We start from the raw sequence: 24,646 nt of genomic DNA on the forward strand, positions 1-24,646 counted from the left end.
CGGCGCTTGCAAACATCCTTCCTGCCTTTCTTCCCACCGTGTTCCTACTTTACAAAACTCTTTTCCCGGAAAAAGTAGGATAGGTTCTTTGCAGTTTCTCAAGGAGAACATGTCTACATTCAACTCCGCAGAAAATAAATATTACTTACATTTGTTATTAATTGATGAATCAAGTAATGGTATCCTATTTACAGCATAAAGACTTTGGAGTCAAGGAAGTCCTCTTTGTGCTATTAAAAGAAATTCACTGAAACAAAAAAGAGCGAAAAAACCAAGATGCGAATGGTAGCTGTCTTTATTGTTGGAATTTGGTGATGTTCTCTCTCTGCTTTGTATTTTTTTTGATTTCCCCCCAAATTTCCTACAGTGAGTTTGTAATGCTTTTTGAAAAAAAATGAGTAAACATTTTGATTGAAAAAAGACACACGCATACATACACAAACATACACAGGAAAGTACTCAAAAATGCTGAGTGTTTTCAGGTTTCTTTTTTCCAGGAGAAGAAAGGTCTTTGGATCTGCTCACTGTGATTTGTGCTAACATAATGCAGAACAAAGCCTTTCCACCAGCATATATTCCTTAGAGTAGATACATATTGGAATAATTTTGCATCCTGCTCTCTGTAGAAGATCAAGTAAATGAATAGAAGCTAACCCCCAAGTGAAAATGGCTCTCTGGAACCCTTGTGCGTTATAATGTAATACAGATGCTCGTCTATTTCTAATGTAAATGCCAAATGTACATTGATATAATGGGACAACATGCTTTATTATAAACATGTTTAAACATGCATGTGTTTCATATTGGCATGTCAAAAAAATCCATCAATAATTTAATCATAGTATTTCATACTCCATAAACATAGTAAATATTCAGGTAAAACATATATTATTTATACCAGCTGATATAAGGACAGTGCAACTTCTTATATTCAACCTCTGCTCATCTGAATATATTCTTTTTCCAGAGCTTTTTTTTTTTTTTTTTTGGTTTCTAGCCAGGACATAGTGAAGATTAATAAACAGACATTGAAATTTTACGTATTTTTAGTCTGGAATGTTTTAACCCAAATGTATATTAGTTCTTTATGTGATTGTAATTTAATGAGGATGTATTCTCCATTTATTATAGTAGAAAAGTAAAAGTGGTGCATCAGTTAACTTTTGACCAAAGAATAAACATTACAAAGTCTTCATGTGAATGAATTAGTCTCTTAGAATCTTATATAGTTGATTTAACTTTTCACTTTCAGAGTGCAATTGAAATGGCAAGTATTTTTTTTTATTCTGAGATATTACATATGAAAATGTTATTTTGGATTTAAAAATTAAAAAGCAAAAAAAACCAATTTTGTCAGATATTTAAATTTTCATCTTACCTATTAGTCTTCAGTTCTCTGTGCTAGTGTTTTGTGTTTTATCAGAGACACTGATTTGGTTTGGCTGCAAGCCTGTTTTAGGGTTATAGAATCATTCTCTGCAGGTTTGGTTTTTACCTGCTCCTTCTGCTAGAAAGAATTTGGAGGTGAGGTTCGGGGCAGTTCTGATGACATCAAGTGGGGGAAGACGAGGAAGCCAGGCTTCCCAGGCTGTGGGCCTCAGTATCTTTGGCTTTAAGAGATTGGGCTAAAATTCTGAATTCTTTCTAGCTTTTAATAGTCCATGAATCTGTGAAATAAAACATCAAGTCTAACAAGGAAAGAGGTAAAATAAGATAGCTCTTTAAGGCTCTCCTAGTGAAAATTTTAGATCATGTGCTACATATTACATACTTGCAGTTATTTTGAGGAACTGATTCCATTCAGCCCCAAAAGTTTTCAACTCAGGCCCCTAAAGCTGTTTGTTTGATGTTAGATTTTCTCCAATTTGAGTAAATGCAAAATGAGTATTTGTTACTCAACTTTTATACCTAAGAGCACATCATAAAGATTTTTTTTTGTTTGCCTAGTTTTTTTTTTTTTTTAAAGAAAGCAAAGTTGATTGTCACCTGAGCAGGTATTTTTCAGGACTAAGGAAGGTAAATAAATATTCAGTGCCTGGCACTTTGCAAGGTGCATTTCCCTGGATGATTTCATATAATCTTTACAGCACACAGAAGAGACTTTTTTTTTTTTCTAAAAATGAGGCAAACAAAGCAAATGAGGCTTTTTCTAGTCATACAGCCAGTAGTTGGCAGATTTAGTATGGGAATAGAGTCTTCCTGTCTCCAAAGTTGGGACTTTTTACAACACTTTTCTGTTTTTGAATGGAGTGGGCTGATGGGTCTGTCTTTGTTCAGGCACACACAGAATAACTGGGGAACAAGAGATGTTGGAAAGAGGATTCCTGTTTTGAGTGATGGAGTTTCTTGTAATACTTAGGTTATGTGATTCTTTATTCCGTATTTCTAATAATGGGGGAATCAAGTGCTTGGAGAATTAATCTTATTCTAGGTAGATAATCCCTAAGTATCCTGTGAAGACAGGACTTTAGAGAAGAATAATTGAGCATATGATTTTGTTTTTTAAATTAGAGTTTAGCTCTAGGTTACTTTTTCTTTTGTCTTCAAGTTGTAGAAATAGAAATCAGGTGCTTGCTACTATGTTATTCCAAGTAACCTTCACTTTACTGAAAAGGTCAAGGAGTCTTTTTCTTTGTCTCTTTCTCATGCTCCTCTCTGACTTATAATTCTCCCTTTCTTGTGTGTTGCCAAAACATGCTCAGTTAAAACCAACTGTTAATTTTCTGTGCATAGGAGAAATGAAGCTGTACAAATAATGAAAATCCACTCTTGCGTAAATATTTTATCTCCTTGATTTAATTTTTTTACTAATAGTACCAAATAGTGTTAAATCAATTTAAGTGGTATGCCCCTATTTTTTATTTATTCTCTCCCTCTTTGTTAATGAAAAGTAAAATGGCCAACAGACATAATGAAGGTGAGAAGGACCAATATTGGTTATCCAGTGGGTAAATGGTCCTTGAATAACTGAGTTAATTTTATATGTAATTGAACAATGTATTGATTTACACATCATTGTTAATTCTGAATTGTGTAATCAATCACTTGGCTTCTCACTTTTCTTATCATTTATGGAATCATCTTGTGATTTCAAAGTTAGAATCATTTTTATTTCACAATATCCCCTGTGACATTCCCTGGGCCAGCCAGGAAAACCTCTAATTAAATGCAGGACAACCGAGTTCATCCAACTAATTTCCAGAGCCAGCGCTTAGATCAGCATTGTCTACTGAAGGATAGATAGCTTCTGGTTTGGGTCAAATCATCCAAGGTTGATTCTAACTTGGAACTTGTCACATTGACAGAGGGGAGTTGCTTGCTTGAATTGCCTGTGGGGAAAACATTGCAATGTGAGAAATATATCCTGAAATTGTAAAAGTACAGTAGTTCTCTATCAAAACCATATTTAGGATTAAGAATACCTCATCATGTGTAGTGTGTGCTTGCATATAGAATTATAAGTGGTAATTCAGCAGAATTCAAAATTTATAGATAATTCCCAAACTTTATTGAAATCTCTGCTCTTTATGATTTTTTCCCGAATATTTAAACCAGAAGAGTTTAAAGTAAGCAAACAACCAAATCAATTTTAATTTACATTCCTGTTTCTGGTTACTCTCTGTTAAACATTGTGATAAAAAAAAATAAATAAATAAAAAGGGCTCTGCCTGAAGAGCAGAGAAGAGTAAAAGCCTGAAGAGTAAAGGGCAGGATCCTGTAAAGAAGAGGAAGATTAAATCTGAATAACTGAAATATAGATCTGAATATATCTGTAATTAGCAACTGCATTTCTGAATAATAGAATTATTGTTCATTTCTTTTTCTTTCTTTCTTTCTTTCTTTCTTTCTTTCTTTCTTTCTTTCACAATCTGGAAGGTAACGATGGAGGATTTCAGTAAGCCCCTCACACAGTCAGCACTCTCCCACGAAATTCTGGGGGTATGGTAAAGTTTTCAACTAGATTTTAATTTTCAATAACAAATTTAATCTCCTGTCATACTCCACAACTATCAATGTCTAGCCTTTCAATGGTGGGATGATGTAATTTTGATACATGTTTTGTGTAACACGGGTCATGTATGTAAATTGTAGGTAGATGTTTCTATCCAAGATCACTGTGCAATGTGAAATACAGTTGGGCTCAGACTAGAAATGAAGTATGAACTGGTGCTGTACCACTTTTTTGAATTAAGAAATACATATGGTCATTCACATTCAAATAAACTCTTTTACATGCACTTTGCAATTATATGATTATTTTGGTTTGCTTCTTTAAATATACTCTTAAAATATTATGTTTATTACATTTTAAAATCTTAGATTATAGGTGTTATTTCAGAGTCTCTTCGGGCAGTAGTTTATAACAAGGTTAATCATCACTCTAGAAACCGAGGCTCCTTCTCTTAAAGCATAATTTAATCTCACTTCCATAATTTTTTTCATTACTGGAATTAATATCATTATAACTATATCATGAGAACAGTAGTTTAGTTTTTAGAATCTTTTCAAATACTGAATATGATTTAGAGCAGCTGCCTACATGGATATGCATTTTTATTGCTTGTGTTAACATTAATAACATTAATAATTAGAGACAGAAATATAGTAGAAGCTATGGTTTGCATAAGTGTTGAATGATTTATAAGAATATAATTTTTAGGTGAAAAGTATTACAGGGATAACATTAAATTTGACTCCTGCAGTTTGCTGTTCCTGGTTGGAAACAGCTTATGTTGTGTGAAAAAGAGATTGCAGTTACTATGGATGGCCTTTTAATAATGTGGATTGAGTTTATACTGTTCTTAATGTTGAGAACCTATGAGTGGGGGGCATTCTCTCAGTTCTCAAACGTTTGTGTTATAGCAGGCACCACAACTTCAGTGTTTTTTCTGTCCTTTATCATTAGGCTGCTCTCTTTAATAGGGAAAAAGCCTTCTTTAATTTTTGTTGTCAACTGTTTTAGAACACTGTGGCTGAATTGCAAGGAGTGTCTGGCAACTGCAATAACAATAACAACTATTTCCTTAAGGTTTGTTTTTTTTGGTGGAAAATAATGCTTATCTGTACTTTTCTGCTTCCTGTGTGAAATTAAATATTCTATGTGTCTTATTAACTAGCTGTGTGCTCAAAAGAACTCTAGAGCCGTGTGTTTTCTATGTTGAATGATAGTTGGAGAAATTACCATTTGAAAAATAATATTTAATTCTGAAATATAGCACGTATTACAGGTACAGGTTCTGCAAGGTGGACTCAATCCTTAACGTTTAACCATGGATGTTTTTAACCCTTAACACTTTAAGTATTTTGTAATTTATATTAAAGGGGAAGAAAAAGATACCCAACAACAAGGCTGTATAATGTTTATACAATACAATGTTTTTAAATCCAATGTTGTTATTTTAGAAAATAATCTTTGGATACAGAGTTTTTAATTTTTCAAAAAACTAAATGCACAGTATCTTTAAATTATACAAGTACTTTTTTGCATGATTTACACAGTGGACATAGGAAAATGTCTAAAAACGTATTACACTTCAAGTGACAAAATAATTCTCACTATCTTTAGCTGCTCGTAACAGAAATGGGAGAGCTTAAAAATGGAAGTCAAGTATGTTTAAAGTGGAGATTGGATTATGGTGATAAGAGGAGCCTGAAGGATAGGAGAAATATAAGACCTTTTTAACAACTTGTTTATAGACTCCAATTTGGATCTTTAAAACCGTTAAATTTAATTACACCCTTTAGTTTGTGATCCCCAAATCTACAGTACTGGTCGTTGTCATTGAAACCTAGAATCATAAGATGCTTGGAAAACATTTAGATGAAGATTGTATCCATGCTTAATCTAGCCTAAGCAGTGTAAACGTATACACACACACACACACACACACCATCTCCTGGAGTTAGACATCCTCCTATACTTGAAAGATCTTCTTTAGAAATATCTTCTTTGTATGTGAAAAAATTATTATTTATAATATTGAGCACAGACAGGAAGATGGATTGTGTCAAGGGAAGATAGAGGTTAAAATAGAAACCTTTGCCTAAATATTGTCATCTTTTTTGTAGCTTATTTTCTTTATTTTATCATAATGCAAGTGATTTGAATATCTTCATGTTATTTTCTTTCCAACTATCACATTGTGATGATATTTATTCATGAGTGAGTTACAAAATACTAAATAAACTCTATCAAATTTTCTATGCCATTAAATTCCTCTGAGAATATAGGCTTTGCACATCCTAGAAATCATGCTAGAACAATTCTATAGTACAATGACGAACAGGCTTTGCAGTGTTAGAGATGTCACAGAAATAACAGGAATGACAATATTTTTCCAACTTTAAGAATATTTGTAAGTTGAATATAGTTTTATACCAAAAAGTTATAGGATATAAAAAGGCACCACTGGGGATGGGCCTTATCAGCCTTACTGTCCAGTGGGCCCGAGGGATCCTGTGGCTTCGCCATGCCTCTGCTCCTTCTCTCTTCTCTTCCTGGAATGCCATTCCCTGCACTCATTCTTGGTTGCCCTTGTATGCCCGGTGATCCTGTTTACTTTTCAGGGCTCAGTTTAGGTTTCATGTGTCTTCTCTACAAAGCCTTCTTAGACTGTCACAGCTGGGCTGGGGCCCCTTTTCTGTATGAGTCAATAGTACTGCACATCTCTCTCTACCATTATTTACCCATAAATATCCCCCACTAGTTTATAATCTCTTCAGTGACAGGTTTCAGTAGCTGGTTGATTTTTAATACATACCAGCCTGAGCCTAGCGCTGGGCAGATTAGAGGAAGCCAAGAAATTGAACTGAATTGAATCACTCAAAGGACGTTAAGATGAAAATTGGAGAATAGAATTAAATGAGGAGAATAAAATTTAGTTAGGAGCATAATCTGAAATAAGGAGGCAAGACTGGCGTAGGGTACATGGGAAAAGGATTGTCAAACCTGGCAAGACTAGAGATTAGAGATAGGGACTGAGGAATAATCTGTACTTGTCCTTTGGTATTTGGGATTTAGCACCTTTCTGTGGGATTTTACCTCCACATTTTAATTGTTTTGAAAGAACGTGAATTTGCAAGAAGACCTTGTCTCTATCACACTGCACCAAAATTGTTTGCACATAAAACCAGAAAAAAAATGAATATACATACTTCATTCCTTGAAAATCTTTGGACTTCAGCAATAAGAATTTGGTCACTCACATTGACATGACTTCTTTTTAGTCATAACTGCATAAACATACAATAGAAACAGAGTAGTTGAAATGGCCTAAGTGATGTCAAGATCAATATTGCATAAATAGCCATCTTCTCTTATTTTGCCCAATAGCCATCAATCATAGAAATCTCTTTTCTTCAGCAGTAAGAACTAAATGGTGACCTGACCAAAGACCAGTGTTTCAAAGCAGCTTTATTATGGAGGTTTAGTAGGTCTGATAAGTATTACATTTATTTTAAGCTGATACTGATGCTTGTAAGGGTAGTGGTAAAAACTCTTAATGGATTTCTGAAATTCCAGGTCTTAAAGAGATTAAAAAATTATCTTATTGACATAAAATTGACAGAGTAAAATGTATGGATCTTTAGTATATAATTTGACTTTTTATCATTATGTATTCATATTTCATATATTAGCATCAGTGTTAATGAGGGATAATTTGTATACAATAAAATGCACCAATTGTAAATGTATTTATGTAGATAGACAGTTCCATGAATAACCACCACCACAATCAAGATACAGAACATTTTCATGACCTCAAATAATTTTCTTATAGAACTTTGCATTTACTCTCAGCCCAAACCAAATATCTATCTGTTTTCTAACATTATAGATTAATTTTGTCAATCCTAGAATGTCATTTGAACAGAATCATAAAGTACACACTTCTCAATATCTGGCTTCTTTCACTTTCTTAATGTTATATTTATTGTAAGTATTCTGCATATTATGATGAGACTGTAATTGATACTGCTTTGAGTTACAGTAGACAAAGCCCAGGGCCTACCCAAAGTGGGATGTCTAATTGGAAACCCCCATAGTGAAGCTTGAGTCCCATGGGCTACACTATTATATAAGATGAAAATAAAATCTAAACTCCACTATGTGAGAAACTGCCTTGTTAAACCTTGGTGCTGGATAGAAGGGAAGAAAAAATTTTTCCTGAGACATGTTGATCACAGCAACCTGAATTTATGCTACCTTTAAGAGAAAAAAAAATACCCTTTATCGAGTATTCATCTTCAATCAAAGCCTAAATGTTAAAGTTTCAAAAAAATGAGCTTACAGTTTCAAAGTACAAATCACCATGAGTAACAGACAACAGAAGAGGGTGGATGCAGGGAGGAAGTAAAAAGGGAAGGGAGAAAAAGGAGAAAGGAAAAAAGATAGGATCCCAATTATTTTATCAATTATACCAAACTGGAACCGGTGTCTCCAGTCCTGTATAACTTCTTCCAGAGGACAAAAATGAAAGTAGAACAACTCTGATACTAGGAATATAGTAAAACCTTGAGAGTGTGAGATGTATGAGGTAATGAGGTATAACCTTGGTACCAAACCATATGATGATGATAAAGAAGACTTACAGGCCTATCCTATTCATAAAATAATGCAAAAAGAAAAAGCCTAAATAAGATATTAACAAATCATATCCAAGAACATTTAAAAGAGAGATTATGGTGACATAGAGTTTAGCCAGTAATGCACGTATGGTTTCATATTTGAACATCAGTCACTACTTGCATTTGACATCATACTAGAAGGCGAGAAGTAAAAGAAATACATTGGAAAAAAAGAAATACATTGGAGAAGAAAAAAATAAAACTTTTTTTTAAGTTTTATTAATTTATTTTTTGAGAGAGAGAGAGAGAGAGAGAGAGACAGTGTGAGTGGGGGAGGGGTAGAGAGAGAGGGAGACAGAGAATCCCAAGCAGGCTCCGTGCTGCCAATGCAGAGCCCAATGTTTGGCTCAAACCCACGAAGCCACGAGATCATGACCTGAGCCGAAACGAAGAGTCTGACACTTAAGCAACTGAGCCACCCAGGTTGCCCCAAGAAATGAAACTGTTATTATTGCAGGTGATGTGATTATCTATTTGGAAAACCTCAAATATACCTAAAGATCAATTACTAAAATTATAAGATTTTAGCAAATTTGCTGGGCATTTAATTAATATAAAATATAGCATGTATTTCAATGTGTCTACAGAGAGAGGATATAACTTATAAATTATTAATTTCTTTGGTAAAAGGCAAGACCTTGCCTAATAAAACATAGGCAAGACCCTCAGGGAAAGAATTTTATTGAAATATATTAAAGAAGGCTTATATGAAAAGGAAAAGAAGCCTTATTCATGGATTAGAAGACTCAGTAGTTTAATTGAGTCAATTTTCTCTAAGTAGATTTATACATTCAATGCAATGCCAGTGAAAAGAATTGTAAAGAATTTAAAAATAGAATTTGGTAAGCTATTGCTACAATCCATAGGAAATCCGAACAATGCACCAGGAAAAAAAAAGTAACATTTGACATGCCTTAGAAGAGAGATATTTATTACTAAGCTGTAGAAATTTAGTCCCTGGAGCAAAAGAAGGAACAAGTTGGTCAAGGAGTCTGGAAGCAGTCCCTCACATACATGAAAATTGGATTAGTCATGCAGATCACACTCCAGGTGAGCTGGGGAATGTTAGGCTTCTTAGTGAAGAGAAAACAGTGTAGTTGCAATCCCCAATCTCAGTCTGTATCTAAAAATTCACTCCAGGTGGATCAACTATTTAGATGCAAAAAGAAAATTTAGAAGACACTGTAGAAGACTATCTTTATGACCTCATTGTAAGAAATGTTTCTACACAAAACACCTAAGAAAGCAAAACTATAAAGGAAAGGATTGAGAAAATTGTATTAAAATTAAGAACTTCTGTTCATCAGAAGAATACCTTTATGAAAGCAAAAAGGCAGACCAGAGGCTGGAAGAAAATGTTCGAAAAATAAATAACTGAAAGAGAGTCATATAAAAAGTGCTTCTGTGAGCCAATAAGAAAAGAATAGCATTGGCTTTAATGATCATGTCATAGAAGAGGAAACCTCAGTGGCCAATGAACATATGAAAAGATGCCTGAACATATTAGCAATCAGGATGTAAAAATTAAAAACCAAGATGAAATACCATTTGATAGCTACTGAATTGATTTAAATGGAATATTTTAAGTTTTGGTGAGGATGTGGAGTAAAAGGAACTTTTATTCTCTGCACACAGGAATATTCATTGGCCTGTCCACCTTGAAAAACAATTTGACATTATCTAGTAAGGTTGACTTCTTCTAAACATTTAGTAAAAGTCTTATATACATGAACTGTAAGAATTGTTCTAATACTTTTCTTATAAGAGAAAAAAATTGGACACAACTGCTATCCCTACCAACAAGAGAATGGGCAAAAATACTGTGGTGTATTCTTACAGTGGAATGATGTACAGAAGTGGTTTCAGCAATCCCATGGCAACTGGTAGAATCTCAGGGACATACCATTCAAAATAAAAAGGCACAGAAGAATACAATAGAATTCCACTTATATGAAGTTTAGAACCATTAAAAACAAATGATACATTGTTTTGCTATACGTAAATATGATAAAACTGAAGAAAAACCAAGAATGATAAAATCCAGCAGGATTACTTTGAAGGGCAAGCAACTAAAACAGGAAAGCACACACAAGAGGACTCTACAATGTGGTGATACTGCTCCTTTTCTTGTACTAGGTTGTTCATTGGTAGTGCTTTATCTTTATTCATATACTGTCTATATGGTTTGTAAATATTCTGTCAACTCAATATTTAATGAAAAATTAATATCTGCCATGGACAGTTCTTACATTTAGCCGTTATATGGATACAAAATGACTCCGACCTAGTTCCTGCTCCCCAGCATTTACAAAATGACCCTACAACTCTGTCTCAAACTTGCCTCAATGTGACAGTCTCATGGTACTTCTTTAAAATTACACATTTCCCCACCCAGCCTCAGACCTAGTGAAACAGAATATGCATTGTAGCAGGCCTTGGATTATGGGCGTTTGTGGGAAGGAGTTAGCTGCGATCATAGCTGGAGTTGTCCAGCCTAAAGATGCCAGGAAAACTGACCTTTGAGTCCTGGTGTTGCAGGGACTTTGTCAGAAAGAATTGCTGCCACGAACCACCAGACAGCCGTGAGGAAAGGAGTAGACTTATTCTCTCTGAAAGGAAATTGTAAAATCGAGATAGTGTTTATCATCAATTCATAGATAATCCATAGAAGTAGCATCAATGATGTTTGTATTGATTTTACCTTTTCATTTCTATAACTTCTGGTTCGCATTTTTGCAATCGTATGCATCACTTTGTATTTTCCAAGATTCGATTAGTTGTAGAATTATAGAATTATTAAAGTAATCGTATAACATGTGCCACTTTGGTTCCTGTAGTTGTTCTCTTCTGCAGATTATAAATTCAGGGAAATACAAATCTCTCTGTCCCTTCCCACAGTTCTGCTGGCATCAGAATAAGCACTTCATTGTTTCCTTGGCAAGTAAAATGAAACTCAAGGAAGGCTGCCAATTTGAAATTGCAGTGTGACATTTGAATTACAGAGGTCTACTTTGGTCTGTTGACTGTTTAATTCTGGATCTCAGTGGGAAAAATAGGAATCTTTAGTTCCCTCCTCATATAGAATATATTTATCAGGGACTTAAAGACAGTGGCATTATATATTAGTGAGTAGGTAGCATTTGTTAAGAGGAATCGAATTAGGAATATTGACTCATGGAAAAATACAGTTTACACTCCCAAGAAGCTCACTATTTTGTTTTGGAAACAGTAAATGTATATGGTAAAGGATTTAAAGCACTTTCAAGGTAACCTGTCAAAAGCCTAGATAAGCATAGTGTAAAAGGATCATCACAGTGAAGGATGTACAAAATAAAAGTATGAATTTAGATTTGTGGTGTTAATTTTTATTTGCAAGAAGTTTTTTGTCGTTTTTGTTTGTTTTCTGTAACCTAGAAGTTGGGTCAATATTGGATATGTTCAAGAAGTAAAAAGACCAGTTTACCTGCAGGCAGAGTATGTGGAAAGGAATACTAGTTGGACTGTCTTTAAAAAGGCAAATTGGACAGTATTTTAGGGACTTTAAAAATCAGCTGAATTTCTAGACTTTTTTTCCCATTAATAATTGGGAAACAATTCTCCATGAGACCTTCATATTTCTGAGGCACTGACTGCCCTTTGTTCTGGACTATCCAGTGTTTGTGTAGTGAACAGTCCTAGAAGGTACAGGTAGTCTTCTCCCCTGGAGCAAGGGTGGTAACGTTGCCTGTTATAAAAGATGCAGGTTACCTAGCTAAGGGTTCCTCTCCACACACACCTGCTTATGCAGGTATCATCCAGCCTTCTTCTCAGCACTCTTTGGAAATTGGGGTTTGAGGAATCAGCACAAAAATATGTCTGTGTCAACTAGTACAAAGACCTATTCTGGGTTCGAAGAACATTCTGACCTTGGTCGGACCACAGTCCTAGAGAAACACACTGACATCTAGCTTGAAAGGAAGGGATTTTCAATTGTCATACTCAGGAGCCTGGGAAATCCTTAGAGCTTTAGTGAGTTCAGTGTGGAGGTTATGAAGCAAGGCATATTATGCTAATTAAGGAGAAATAGCAACAGTCGGGCTGCCTTGTGACTCAGCCCCTCCCAGTTTATTATGCCAGCTGTAGTCATTCAGACAGTACAAGGTCTCAAAGTATTTTGTGGTGAATCTTAGTTGCTATAAAGGAATATCAATATTGTCCCTGTCAGGGAGAGATCTTTGAGACAGACAAACTCCTATGGAAAATCATCCATAAGTATTTGGATCCTAACTGGTCTACCATGCTGATGAAAGTAACCTGCTGGAGAATGAGAAAGTGTCCCACAACAATCTAGCTAAATTCTTTTTATTTTTTTTATTTTTTTTAACGTTTATTTATTTTTGAGACAGAGAGAGACAGAGCATGAACGGGGGAGGGGCAGAGAGAAGGAGACACAGAATCGGAAACAGGCTCCAGGCTCTGAGCCGTCAGCCCAGAGTCCAACGCGGGGCTCGAACTCATGGACTGCGAGATCGTGACCTGAGTTAAAGTCGGACGCTTAACTGACTGAGCCACCCAGGCGTCCCAACTAAATTCTTACAGTCAGCCTCACCGCGTTGGAAAACTTCCCCATTCCTTATGTTCTAACCAAACCAAACTTAGGATTGGACTCCAGGTTGAGATAGCGCCCATAACAGTTCCTGCTATGGGAGTCAAAACTGTGACTGCTGGGTCAAAGACTCCCCAAAGCTCACTGGGTTGTATCAGTAATGATATACAGCGCTTTACATATTGCTTTAGGTGGTAGACATTGGAAGTTTGGTTAAAACAGGAGTAACCACCGCACTGCTCAAAACTGAAAATAAGTGTGCTTTATTAGTGACACAGGGCTGCCCTCTGCCTCTACGCCCCTTGATACCTCCCCTTTCTAACACGAACTCAGCTGCTCTACGGAGGAAGGTGATTAGGGATCAGGCTGAGATCTCTTTTGTCCTCCAGGGAGACTAAATGCTGTATGAACCCCTTGAGTATGCTGGGGAACTTTGGGAGGAGAGGCACTCAACCTCATGGTTCTGTGGATACTGGCTCACAAATCATCACCTCACCGATCCCATCATGAGAAAGGATGACCAAATTCAACTGATGTGGTTTGGGCAGAGTTCACAGTGGGAAGGGAAACAAAATGGCCTTGTGGATGGAACCTATGCAACATAATACCACTGTGGCTTCCACTGCTATATGTGTAATGGAACTGATATGTTACACATACACCTGCCCTTCTTTGTCCCATTAGTGCCAGCGGAGATTTTACTATTCAGGGATTGCCACATGGAGAACACTAATAGTAGCATATGTAGGCCACTCTCCCTGTTTCCTCCCAGACGGTCCAACAGGAACAGTATAGAATCCCAGGCAAAGAAGGAGCAATCACAGCTTATTTAAACATGTAATGGCTGCCAGACTACTCAGCCATTTCCCAGTATAACAACACTGCACGTCTGATGCAGCAACCGAGAAAAGAAAAAAAAAAAAGTCAGTTATTAACCTTCTACTAAGCTCTTGTGGGAACTGAAACTACATGTCTGACCCATGGAGGCCTTGTGACCCTCTGGTCTAATAGTTTCAGTTTGAGATAGGTCAGCTTGAACTCCCTGATCAATAAAGTTGGAAAGACCCAACAAACCTGGCTTGTCAAATGGGAATGATAGATTCAAGAAAGCTACCAACCTGGCCCAGCAGTATCTTAGATTTACATGAACAAGTAGCAGCTTTCCAGTTTGTAGAAACAAGGCCTCTAGCTCAGTGAGGCCTTCAGTTCCTAGAAGTTTATTGAAATGCCTGGGCTTGGTTCACTAAGGGCTCAGCTAAGCTGTCCAAAGCTGTCTGCTAGGTTTTCCAGCCTCAGCACTAGTTATGCACACCCCAAAATGGACATGGTCACTTTGCTCAATGGGCATAACTCAAGGCCATTCTTTTGGCTCTGCCTAGTACTCCCCTTGATGAACCTTGTTATTATTTTTTTTTTTTTTACTGACTCTTGAGCTGTTGTCCATTACCTGATTAGTCTGTCACTTGGAAAATTACGGACTAACAGGTTAAGTTTGAGATGGCAAATCATGGAAACAGATTGTGGCAATTGATCAGACTCTTTGAGTTGCTCACATAGCTTCACCACAAGGGTGGTCATAAGAGGCCTTATGTATTTAAAGAAACACCATCATTATATCACATAACCCTTAGATGATTCTAGAGATCCTTCTAAAATGAGACTGTTCTTGATTACTAAGGGTTGCTTTCCTGAGTGGTAGCTGACTTATTTGTTATATGCATCGTGCAGGCAATTATTCTTAGGGTTAGACTCATTTAATTAGATAAGATGGTGCAAAATTTGTTCCTGACTTTAGGTGATGTGATCAGGGACACCACCTCAGCCCTGGAAGGCATTCAGATCAATCTCAACTTGCTGGCCAGGGTTGTTATAAGATGATAGGATTGCCCTGAATCCTAGACTTTCTTCTGGGGGCCAATACCAAGTCTGGGCAATCACTGATACATCCTGTTATATCTGGACTAATACCTTAGGCCAAGTGAAATAAATAAAAAAGCTTAAGGATAGAGCCACCTGAGTTTCTAAGGCAAACACCAATGGTTTATAGGACTTATTTAGCCAGTAGGGTCTGAAAGCCTGGGGAATGTGGTTGATCTCAGTTACTATACATTGGACTCATTCTGCTGCTTGGAATTCATTTAATAGTAGTCTTAATTATATGAAACGACTGAATGGATTTAGTCCCAACCACTTTGGGTCACACTGATCAGTGTAGCTGAGAGAGAATCATACTAATGGGAAAATTCACCAAAAGCCAAGATGGTATAGAAACAAGAATAGATATTATTGGGGACAGTTCCCCAGTGGGCCTGACTTCTCTGTGTGTCATGTCAGCAGAGGCACTGATAGCCTTTCTTTCATACTACCTTTTTAATGATGTTTGTATAGTGAACAGCCTTGGAAAACAGATAGTTTCTCTTTAGGGCATGTGAAAGACTTGCTTATTACATATTATTAAAAATATATATATGTGTTCCCTAAGTTCAGAATTCTTCTTTTGGGGGTTATATTTCATTTTTTTCAATAAATGTAATTATAGTTAGAAACTTAATTATTTTGGGGCACCTGGGTGGCTCAGTCAGTTAAGTGCCAGACTTCGGCTGAGGTCATGATCTCACAGTTTATGAGTTCAAGCCCCGTATTAGGCTCTGTGCTGACAGTTCAGAGCCTGGAGCCTGCTTCTGATTCTGTGTCTCCCTCTCTCTCTGCCCTCCCCTGCTCACACTCTGTCTCTTTCTCTCTCTCTCTCTCCCTCTCTCAAAAATAAACAATAAAGAAGAGAAACGTAATTATTTTAAGAGAATTTCTTCCAAGAAAGAAAGAAAAGAAAGTCTTTTTAAAGATACTTGGTATTTGAATACTCATCAACAGATTCAATAGAGTAAAATCATTGAAGGGGGAAAGATTATAGAGCCTGAGATGGATAGAATTAGGATATTCCTAGAAAGTAAAACTTTAGAAACTGTGGTTGAAAACTGCCTCAATAGTGGAATATTACAAATTGTAGTACATGTAACTGCTATTCCTCAGCCCTCTTTTTTTTTTTTTTTTTTTTAATTTAAGTGTAGTTGACACACAATGTTACATTAGTTTCAGGTGTACAACACAGTGATTTGACAAGTTTATACATATTGCTATGCTCACAAATGTAGCTACCATCTGCCACCATGCAATGCTATTACGGTACCATTGACTATATTCCTTATGTTGTACCTTTCATCCCCGTGACTTATTCATTCCATAACTGGAAACCTGTATTTCCTACTCCCCTTTACCTATTTTTCCCATCTCCCTACCTCCCTCCCCTTTGGCAACCATCAGTTTGTTATTTGTATTTATGGTCTGTTTCTGCTTATTGTTTGTTTATTAGTTTTATTTCTTATTTTGCACATACAAGTGAAATCCTAGGGTATTTGTCTTTCTCTGACTGATTTCACTTAGCATAATATCCTTTCTGTCCATTCATGTTGTCACAAATGGAAAGATCTCATTCTTTTTTTTTTTTTTTCCAACGTTTATTTATTTTTGGGACAGAGAGAGACAGAGCATGAACGGGGGAGGGGCAGAGAGAGAGGGAGACACAGAATCGGAAACAGGCTCCAGGCTCTGAGCCATCAGCCCAGAGCCCGACGCGGGGCTCGAACTCCTGGACTGCGAGATCGTGACCTGGCTGAAGTCGGACGCTTAACCGACTGCACCACCCAGGCGCCCCAAGATCTCATTCTTTTTAATGAATGAGGAATATTTTGTTATATATATAATTATACATATGTACACACATATTCATACCACATCTTCTTTATCCGTTCATCTATCAATGCACGCTTGGGTTGCTTCCGTACCTTGACTGTTGTAAATTATGCTGCAGTAAACATAGGGGTGCATATATCATTTTGAATTAGTGTTTTTGTATTTTTGAGGTAAATACCCAGTAGTGGAATTTCTATTTTTAATTTTTTGAGGAACCTCCATACCTAAGTTCAGAATTCTTAACAAAAGATTTTAGTTCCACCCTCTGCTTCAGTTTTAGGCCATGTTCTCCTGGCAGTACCCTGGGTTTGAACTTTGGAAACTATTTCTTATTTTTAGAATCAAGATGTTAAAAACCATCAAGGTCTTAGTTCCTTTCTGTTTAATGGTCCTCTCAATTTCTCTCTTTGGTCACATTTTACCATAAGCGGCAAGAAGAAATCAAGCAGCACCTTCAACACTTGTTTGGAAATCTACTTAGCTTGATCACTCCGTTCACCGGGGACATTTCTTACTTTCTCCTTATAGAAGGTGATAATGTTGCTAAGCTTTCTGCCACTACACAAGAATCCCCCCCCCCCATTCCTCCAGATTTCCACTTACAGTGTGTTCCAGACAATTTAGGCTTGCTTTAAGATACTCTTCAAAATCCTCCCAGCCTTCCTTCACTGCCTGTTTCCAAAGTCACTTCCACATTTTTCTGCATTTGTAATGGCAGTACCCCCTTTCTGTTGGTGTATAGCAAATTATGACCCAAACTCAGCAACTTAAAATAGGAAATATTTCTATATTACAGTATCTTTGAGTCCATTTAACTGGATGCCTCTGACTCAAGATCTGTCCCTGGCTGCAAATAAGGTGTCGGTCAGAGCCCCAGTCATCTCCATGCTCCGCTGGGGGAAGATCTGCTTCCAGGCCCACTTGCAGGTGTTGGCAGGACACAGAAGATGCACTTCCAAGCTCCCTTAGGTGACCACTGGCACACCTCAGGTCCTTGCTGGCTGCTGGCCAGAAACCTCAGTTCCTTACGATGTAGGCATCTCCATAGAGCCATGCACAACCTGGCAGCTCGTTTCTCAAGAGTAAGAGGACAAAAGAGACGCAAGTCATGGTCTTTTTGTAAACTAATCTCAGAAAGGACATCCTATCGCTTTTGTTGTATTCTCGATTTTAGAAGCGAGTCACTAGGTCCAGCCCACGTTCAAGGGAGAATGGATTATAGAAGAGCATGATTACCCAGGAAGAAGGATCCTTAGGGATCATTTTAGAGCCTGCCATAGTGGAAAATAGAGCCCCTGCTTTTCAGGAGTATACTTAGGAAGGAAGAGAGGAAAAAATAAAACTAAAGAAGGCATTTAAAATACTGTAAAATCAGATGCTAACTTATAAATCGTCTACCACAATTGCTAGGAAATTTTAAGAAGGGAAAAGATGAGTTTGAGTTGTTACAAAAAAATTTATAGGCAAATCTTAAATTTACCTAGTCAGAATTTTAGGAAAAATAATTTGTCAGCAAATTATCTGAGAAGCTGAGTGCTTGAGGGCGGGGAACATGGAACTTAGATATAGATGTTAGATGTATCGTGCTTAAGAAACATTCTAGAAGGTAGAATGAAGTGAAATATCAGAAAACATTTTGAGAACAAAGACTGACAAGAAAATTTTGAATGACTTGAGAAATGAGAGGAGTAGGGAATATATATTTTGAGCCAGGCATCATGGTGGATGTTTTACGTACTTAATTTCTTTGAATCCTCTCAATATCCTATGAGATTGGTATCTTTGGGGCCATTTTTTAGAAGAGGTGAGCATAAAAGATAGAAGTTAAATGACTTGCCAGCTACCGTGCAACTGTGAAATTATTTTTTCTCTTTTGGAGCCCTTGTCTCGCCAACCCCAGAGCCCATGTTTTTTTGGCTGTCATTGTCCTGGAGAAGCCAGGGATGGTGAAAATGATCATAGTCATAAAGTCATCTAGTCTTTTAGCAAATTCTTGGCATTATGACTAATACTTTGAAGGTATCGCTACTGGAAATTCTCCCAACAACCTTATGAAGAAGATGCTGTTATTCCCATTTTATAGATGAGCAAAGAGACCAAATGGCCTAACATTACAAAACTAGGACACACAGAAGTCAACTGACAGAAACTGGAAAGAGATGCCTTTGTAGAGAAGGAGCTACTTTTGCCGAAAGCCATCTGGATGACTGGCACAGATTTAGGAATTTTAAACATTAAAGTGTTAGTTTGAGGTCTTTCTCCTCCAGAGAAAAAGCAACTCTCTTCTATTCTCTAGCAGAACTGAGTCTGAAAATATATATAACCAAATTCAGATCCAGTAAACAAATTCCAACAGAAACTGCATAATCAAGGCTATTTTTATGATTAGCACCATTTAGTTTCCCGGAATTTACCAGAGCAAACATTGCTAGAGCAAAAATTACTGCTGATGGTTGAACCTGACAACAAGAGAAAATCCCCAAAAGGGTCATTTAGGCCTGAGCTGCAGCTGTGCTCCACCATATTTCTTACTTGAAAGCTGAGAATTAACAGGAAAATCAGGGCTCTGCTGTGCTGTGCAGATGTGGCTAAAACTGTATTAATTTATTCAGCAAACATTTGTTTAGTGCCTACTATATGCCAAGCAGTGTGCTAGCCACACTGGGAGTGCAAGAATAAATCATACCTGATGCTCTCAAGGAGCTTACAGTTGAAAGCGGATAATAGGAGAAGGCAGATATAAAAAAAAGGCCCAAGTTTTATGAGTGATGCAAGGATATAGTAGAAGCATAAAGGAGTGGATTAGAAGGGTCTTAAAGCAGCAGACTCATAGGAGGAGGGAAGTAGATGGGTCTTCATCTTGCATCACTAGGGCAGGAGGGCAGGGGCAAGGGGGCGGGGCATAAGTGAGGAGAACAGAGGCCTGATAGTTTCTTGGTCTTGGGCAGAAGCTGATGCCTCCTCCGAAACTGGGAATATAAGAAGAGGGGCAGGTTTAGGGAAAAGAAAAGCTTTGCTTCAGAAATGGCCAATTTGCTTATCAAAGATTCATGTGACACGGTAGCAGGGTCTTGTAGGGCATTGTATTTCTGAGACCAGAACTTAGCAAATATCTGGTTATAAGATGCAGACTTGGAGAAGCTTTAGTATATGTTGCTGTTGTAGGATTACCACCACGACTGGCAGCTATTGCTTGTTTTGAGCATCTACCATGTACCACACCTTGTACTGAACACCATGTAACTTAACCTCACAATAACCTTGTTACACTAAGGAGATGTTTTTATCCTCACTCTATAGATAAGGAAATTGAAACTTAGACCTGGAAGCTAACTTTACCAACACTATAGAGCCAGGATTTGAATCCAGGCCTAAGTGACTTCAAAGTGAAGATTGGTTAGTTGGTCTCCACTTAACCAACTCACCAATATAACAGATCATGCCGCTTCCTTCTGTAAAACCTAAAATGAGGTCTACAGCTCTCCTGAGTGTTCAAAGCTTGAGAATGTCTACATGCTTTTGCTCCCACCAGTCAAAAGTTAGATACTCACTAAGAGGCAGAACCCTGTCAGCTAGCTGCACTTATTACTGTTTTAATAAAATAAATGCTCTGATGTAATACAAATATAATGGAAGTTGTCTAGGAATAGGAGATGAAATGCTTTGGGAAGAAACAATAAAGATGGGTAGCTCAAGAAAGCCAGATGTGAGAAGGAAATGTAAAAGAGACAGACCATAAACATCTGAGGAATTTTGCATTCATTTTGCCTTGGAAGTTATCTTTTCCATCCATTTTAAGACACTGCAGTAGTTCTATAGATTGTATGCTGTGGTTCTGGTTTATATAAGAAAGAGTGCATGAAACATCAGTGAGGAGACCCGTAGGCCAAACCCTTCAAAGGAGACTTCTGTGCACTTGCCCAGAGTGAGCATGTTATGAGAGAAAAGAAGAGGACAAAAGGTTTGGAGCTCACTAGAGACAGGTGCAAGTCTTCAAAGTGAATTGGATGAAAATGTTCAGAGATGTGGAAGGTACACCTCAACACAACAGGATTACACACCAGCATTTTGGTTGGGGAAATATGAAAGGAATGTATTCCCATTTTTTATCCTATAAAGCTTTACTTTATCTGTAGACTGAAAGCAGCACAGTACAGAAGAAAGAGCATGTGCTTTGGAATGTGTTGGATGTAGCATCAACAGCATAACAAATTGTCTATCATTGGGTATAGTCTTGAGTCTCAGTTTCTTCTAATTACAGTGACATAGTAATACCTATATCTTACAGTTTTAAGGAGTGTAGTATTGGGCACTCAGTAAGTTACCAAAGAATTGCTATTCATTTTTTGTGTCTTTGGGAGGGCGATAAGAAAGTATAAGAATAGAGGCACCTGGGTGGCTCGGTTGGTTAAGTGTCCGATTCTTGGTTTCGGCTCAGGTCATGAACTCACTGTTCTTGATTGAGCCCCGCATTGGAATTCTCTTTCTCTCCCTCCCCTGTTCATGCTCTCTCTCTCTCTCTTACTGTCTCAAAATTAAAAAACAAAAAAACAAAAAAACAAAAAAAAAAACACTTAAAAGGGAAGTATAAGATATTAATCAAGAAGGTAGATGGGGATTTGTGAAAAGGAACCCTTACTATCTCTGTCAGTTCTTGTACTTCTTTTAAAGTGGATTTTCAAGTTGGGACAAAGGACTTTCAGGAGTCTCTGTTTACTTGAAAGATGTTGAATCTGGCCAGAAATAAGGAGGAGATGGATATCAATGGAAATACTTTGTTGTGGAATATTTTTTTTGATGCAGTATTTTCCATCTTCCTCTGTAAATGGCAGATTCAATCCAATCTAATTTTGAGGTTTATGAAATTCTACTAACCTATCATTCCATGTAATTTATTTTCAGATTAACCATAAAAGTAATATCCATTTTCAGTAAAGATCAAAGAATCAGAACACATCATTCTTAGTCTACTAAATGTAACTTTTTAACTTCTAGAAGATGATGAGGTTCTGTGGTAAATGCATCCTTTATTATAAAGTCTGTTTATGTTGGGAATGGTAAATGATCATCAAGAGAGAATGGCAAGATTTTTTTTAAGTTCTTATTTAAATTCTAATTAGTTAACGTATAGTGTAAACCCAAGTGTGCCCCTTAAATCCCCATCACCTATTTAACCCATCCCCCTACCCCACCTCCCCTCTGGCGACCATCAGTTTGTTCTCTGTAGTTAAGAGTCTATTTCTTGGTTGGCATTTCTCTCTCTCTCTCTCTCTCTCTCTCTTTCTCCTTTTGCTCATTTGTTTTGTTAAATTCCACATGGCATGAGAGTTTTTAAACACCCTATCCAGAGCTTCTAATAAGTAACAGACACTAAAAAAAAAAACCCTATCTTGACCTTAGGATGCTTATAAGACTAATTAAAAAGACAAAACATTACTAAATGGAAAGATGCAAAGAAAGATAAAAAGAATTTCAGCAGGGGTGCCTGGGTGGTTCAGTTAGTTAAGTTGGATGGACTTCAGCCCAGGTCATAATCACACAGTTCGTGGGTTCGAGCCCTGCGTTGGGCTCCGTGCTGACAGCTTGGAGCCTGGAGCCTGCTTCAGATTCTGTGTCTCCCTCTCTCTCTTCTCCTCCCCCACTTGTGCTCTGCCTCTCTTTCTCTCAAAAATAAATAAACATTAAAAAAGGTTTTTAATTAAAAAAAAAAGAATTTCAGCAGAATTGCAGATAATTTGTATACTGAGGAGAGATTGGCAAAGTAAAAAAAAATGAGTCAAGAGGAAGAATTCTCTTAATAACTTACATTTATGATGGTAATTTTGATAACTTAAATGGATGACAAAGCCAGAACTATACTTAGAGATAAGAATTACATATATTGTATATACCCTAATCCTGTTATTCACTGTAAGAAGTATTAAAAAAATAATAATAAATGTGACAGAATACTGCCTTCGTAACAAATGACTTAACAGGGTCTTCTTTTCTTTTATATGATTGAAAACCCCCTTAGGAGGTTATAGGTATTACCAAGCAAATGCAATTGGCATTCTTGAGTATATTCTTTTCAAAATATTTGTTGAGATCCTATTATATGTCAGGCCCTGTCCTAGGCACATGTTTATATTCTTTCCCTTACATGTAGTGAAAAAGTATCTATTTTCAAGCTGGCAAAGGGAAATCAAATTGTTCATTTCAACTTTATGTTTGTAATGTGTCACGTTGTCATCAGATTTTAAATTTAGCTTAAGATTTTATTGAGTCATTCAGGAAATCCACCAAATCGATGATGTAGAAGTGAATTTTATATACCTGGTTTAGGCCTTTATATTTTCTTAATATTTATTTTATTTTTGAGAGAGACAGCGCACACGGGGGAGGGGCAGAGAGAGAGAGGGGGACAGAGGATCGAAAGTGGGCTCTGCGCCAACAGCAGCGAGCCCAACGTGGGACTTGAACCCATGAACCATGAGATCATGAGATCATGACCTGAGCTGAAGTTGGATGCTCAACCGACTGAGCCACCCAGGCGCCCCGGTTTAGGCCTTTGTAATAAAGGCATGGATTTGCTGCTAGTTGTAATTAGGTTTAAAAACAAGTCTAATGTCTCTAAACCAAAACTTCTGGCAAGGTGTCAGGATTGTGTACTTACCAGCCTTACTACACTTCTGTTAATCAACATTACTGGGATTTACAAAGTACCTATTGGTTCTTAAAACATGAATAAATAGGAGATGAGTTAATTTACAAAAAGTCATACCAAATCTGGATTTTTAGGATTTAGGGGCACCTGGGTGGCTTAGTTGATTGAGTGTCCAACTTCAGCTCAGGTCATGATCTCATGATTCGTGAATTCGAGCCCCGCCTCAGGCTCTCTGCTGACAGTGCAGAGGTTGGAGCCTCCTTCAGGTTCTGTCTCCCTCTCTCTCTCTCTGCCCTTCATGCTCTGTCTCTCAGTCTCTCAAAAATAAATAAACGTTAATTTTTTTTTTTTAAAAGGTTTCTATGATTTAATCTTACCAATAAGTGCAAGGTACCTGGAATCACCAGCCCTCACTGCTCAGCTACTGTCTCCTGCCAGTGCCAGAGACACTTGGAATCGTGTTTATGATTTACACAGTTTCAGACTGGTTTCTAAAGAGCCCTGGGGTTCTGAGTACTGAGGCACTAGGTCATACAGAGATCACTTAAGTTTACCTTTCTATGCAAATGCCACCAAAATTGAGGCTGTCATAGCCTCCATGTGGAGAACTAGTGTCTGAAGGTTGCTGAGGCACTTTGTTTATCCTAGTGAATGGCCCTCAGATTCCTTACTGGGAATCGTACCTACTTCTGGGCCCCACAATTTAAAACAAGTGTGGAGTGGCACCTGGGTAGCTCAGTCAGTGAAGCCTCCTGCTCTTGATCTCAGCTCAAGTCATGATCTCATGATTGGTGGGATCGAGCCCCGTGTGGGGCTCTGCACTGACAGTGGGGAGCCTGCTTAGGATTCCCTCTCTCTCTGTTGCTCCTTCTGTCTCTCTCTTTCCCAATATAAAAAAATAAACATTAAAAAAAAATAAAACAAGTGTGGAGGACTAGGAGAGAAGTCTGAGTATGGGCCCAAGACAAGAACAGAGAATGAGACCTATGAGGAAACCAGAGTTATTTTACTTGGAAAAGAGAAGTCAGAATGACAAT

The 24,646-nt window shown here is 37.3% G+C and overlaps 1 protein-coding gene and 1 long non-coding RNA gene across 16 annotated transcripts in view; one reads left to right on the forward strand and one right to left on the reverse strand.

Moving 5' to 3' along the window:
* Window positions 1–24,646, forward strand: part of PPP1R9A (protein phosphatase 1 regulatory subunit 9A) — a 330,692-nt gene that overhangs the window by 228,598 nt on the left and 77,448 nt on the right. For 8 of the 15 annotated variants that reach the window (XM_045494829.1, XM_045494836.1, XM_045494827.1 and 5 more), the window contains 2 exons: window positions 3,877–3,939; window positions 4,964–5,029. The exons of 4 other annotated variants lie outside the window; for them this stretch is intronic. In XM_045494829.1, the coding sequence (XP_045350785.1) occupies window positions 3,877–3,939; window positions 4,964–5,029 (129 nt within the window). The remainder of the gene's footprint in view (window positions 1–3,876; window positions 3,940–4,963; window positions 5,030–24,646) is intronic. 3 more of the 15 variants (XM_045494831.1, XM_045494841.1, XM_045494832.1) reach the window with 2 other exon arrangements.
* On the reverse strand, window positions 6–13,030 carry LOC123606448. The gene is made up of 3 exons (XR_006716290.1): window positions 11,146–13,030; window positions 7,156–7,233; window positions 6–3,329 (listed from the first exon to the last, which is right to left on the reverse strand). It is a non-coding gene; the product is annotated as an uncharacterized LOC123606448 (long non-coding RNA).

The sequence above is a fragment of the Leopardus geoffroyi genome, chromosome A2 (genome assembly GCF_018350155.1).
Source record: "Leopardus geoffroyi isolate Oge1 chromosome A2, O.geoffroyi_Oge1_pat1.0, whole genome shotgun sequence".
Classification (NCBI taxonomy): Eukaryota; Metazoa; Chordata; class Mammalia; order Carnivora; family Felidae; genus Leopardus; species Leopardus geoffroyi.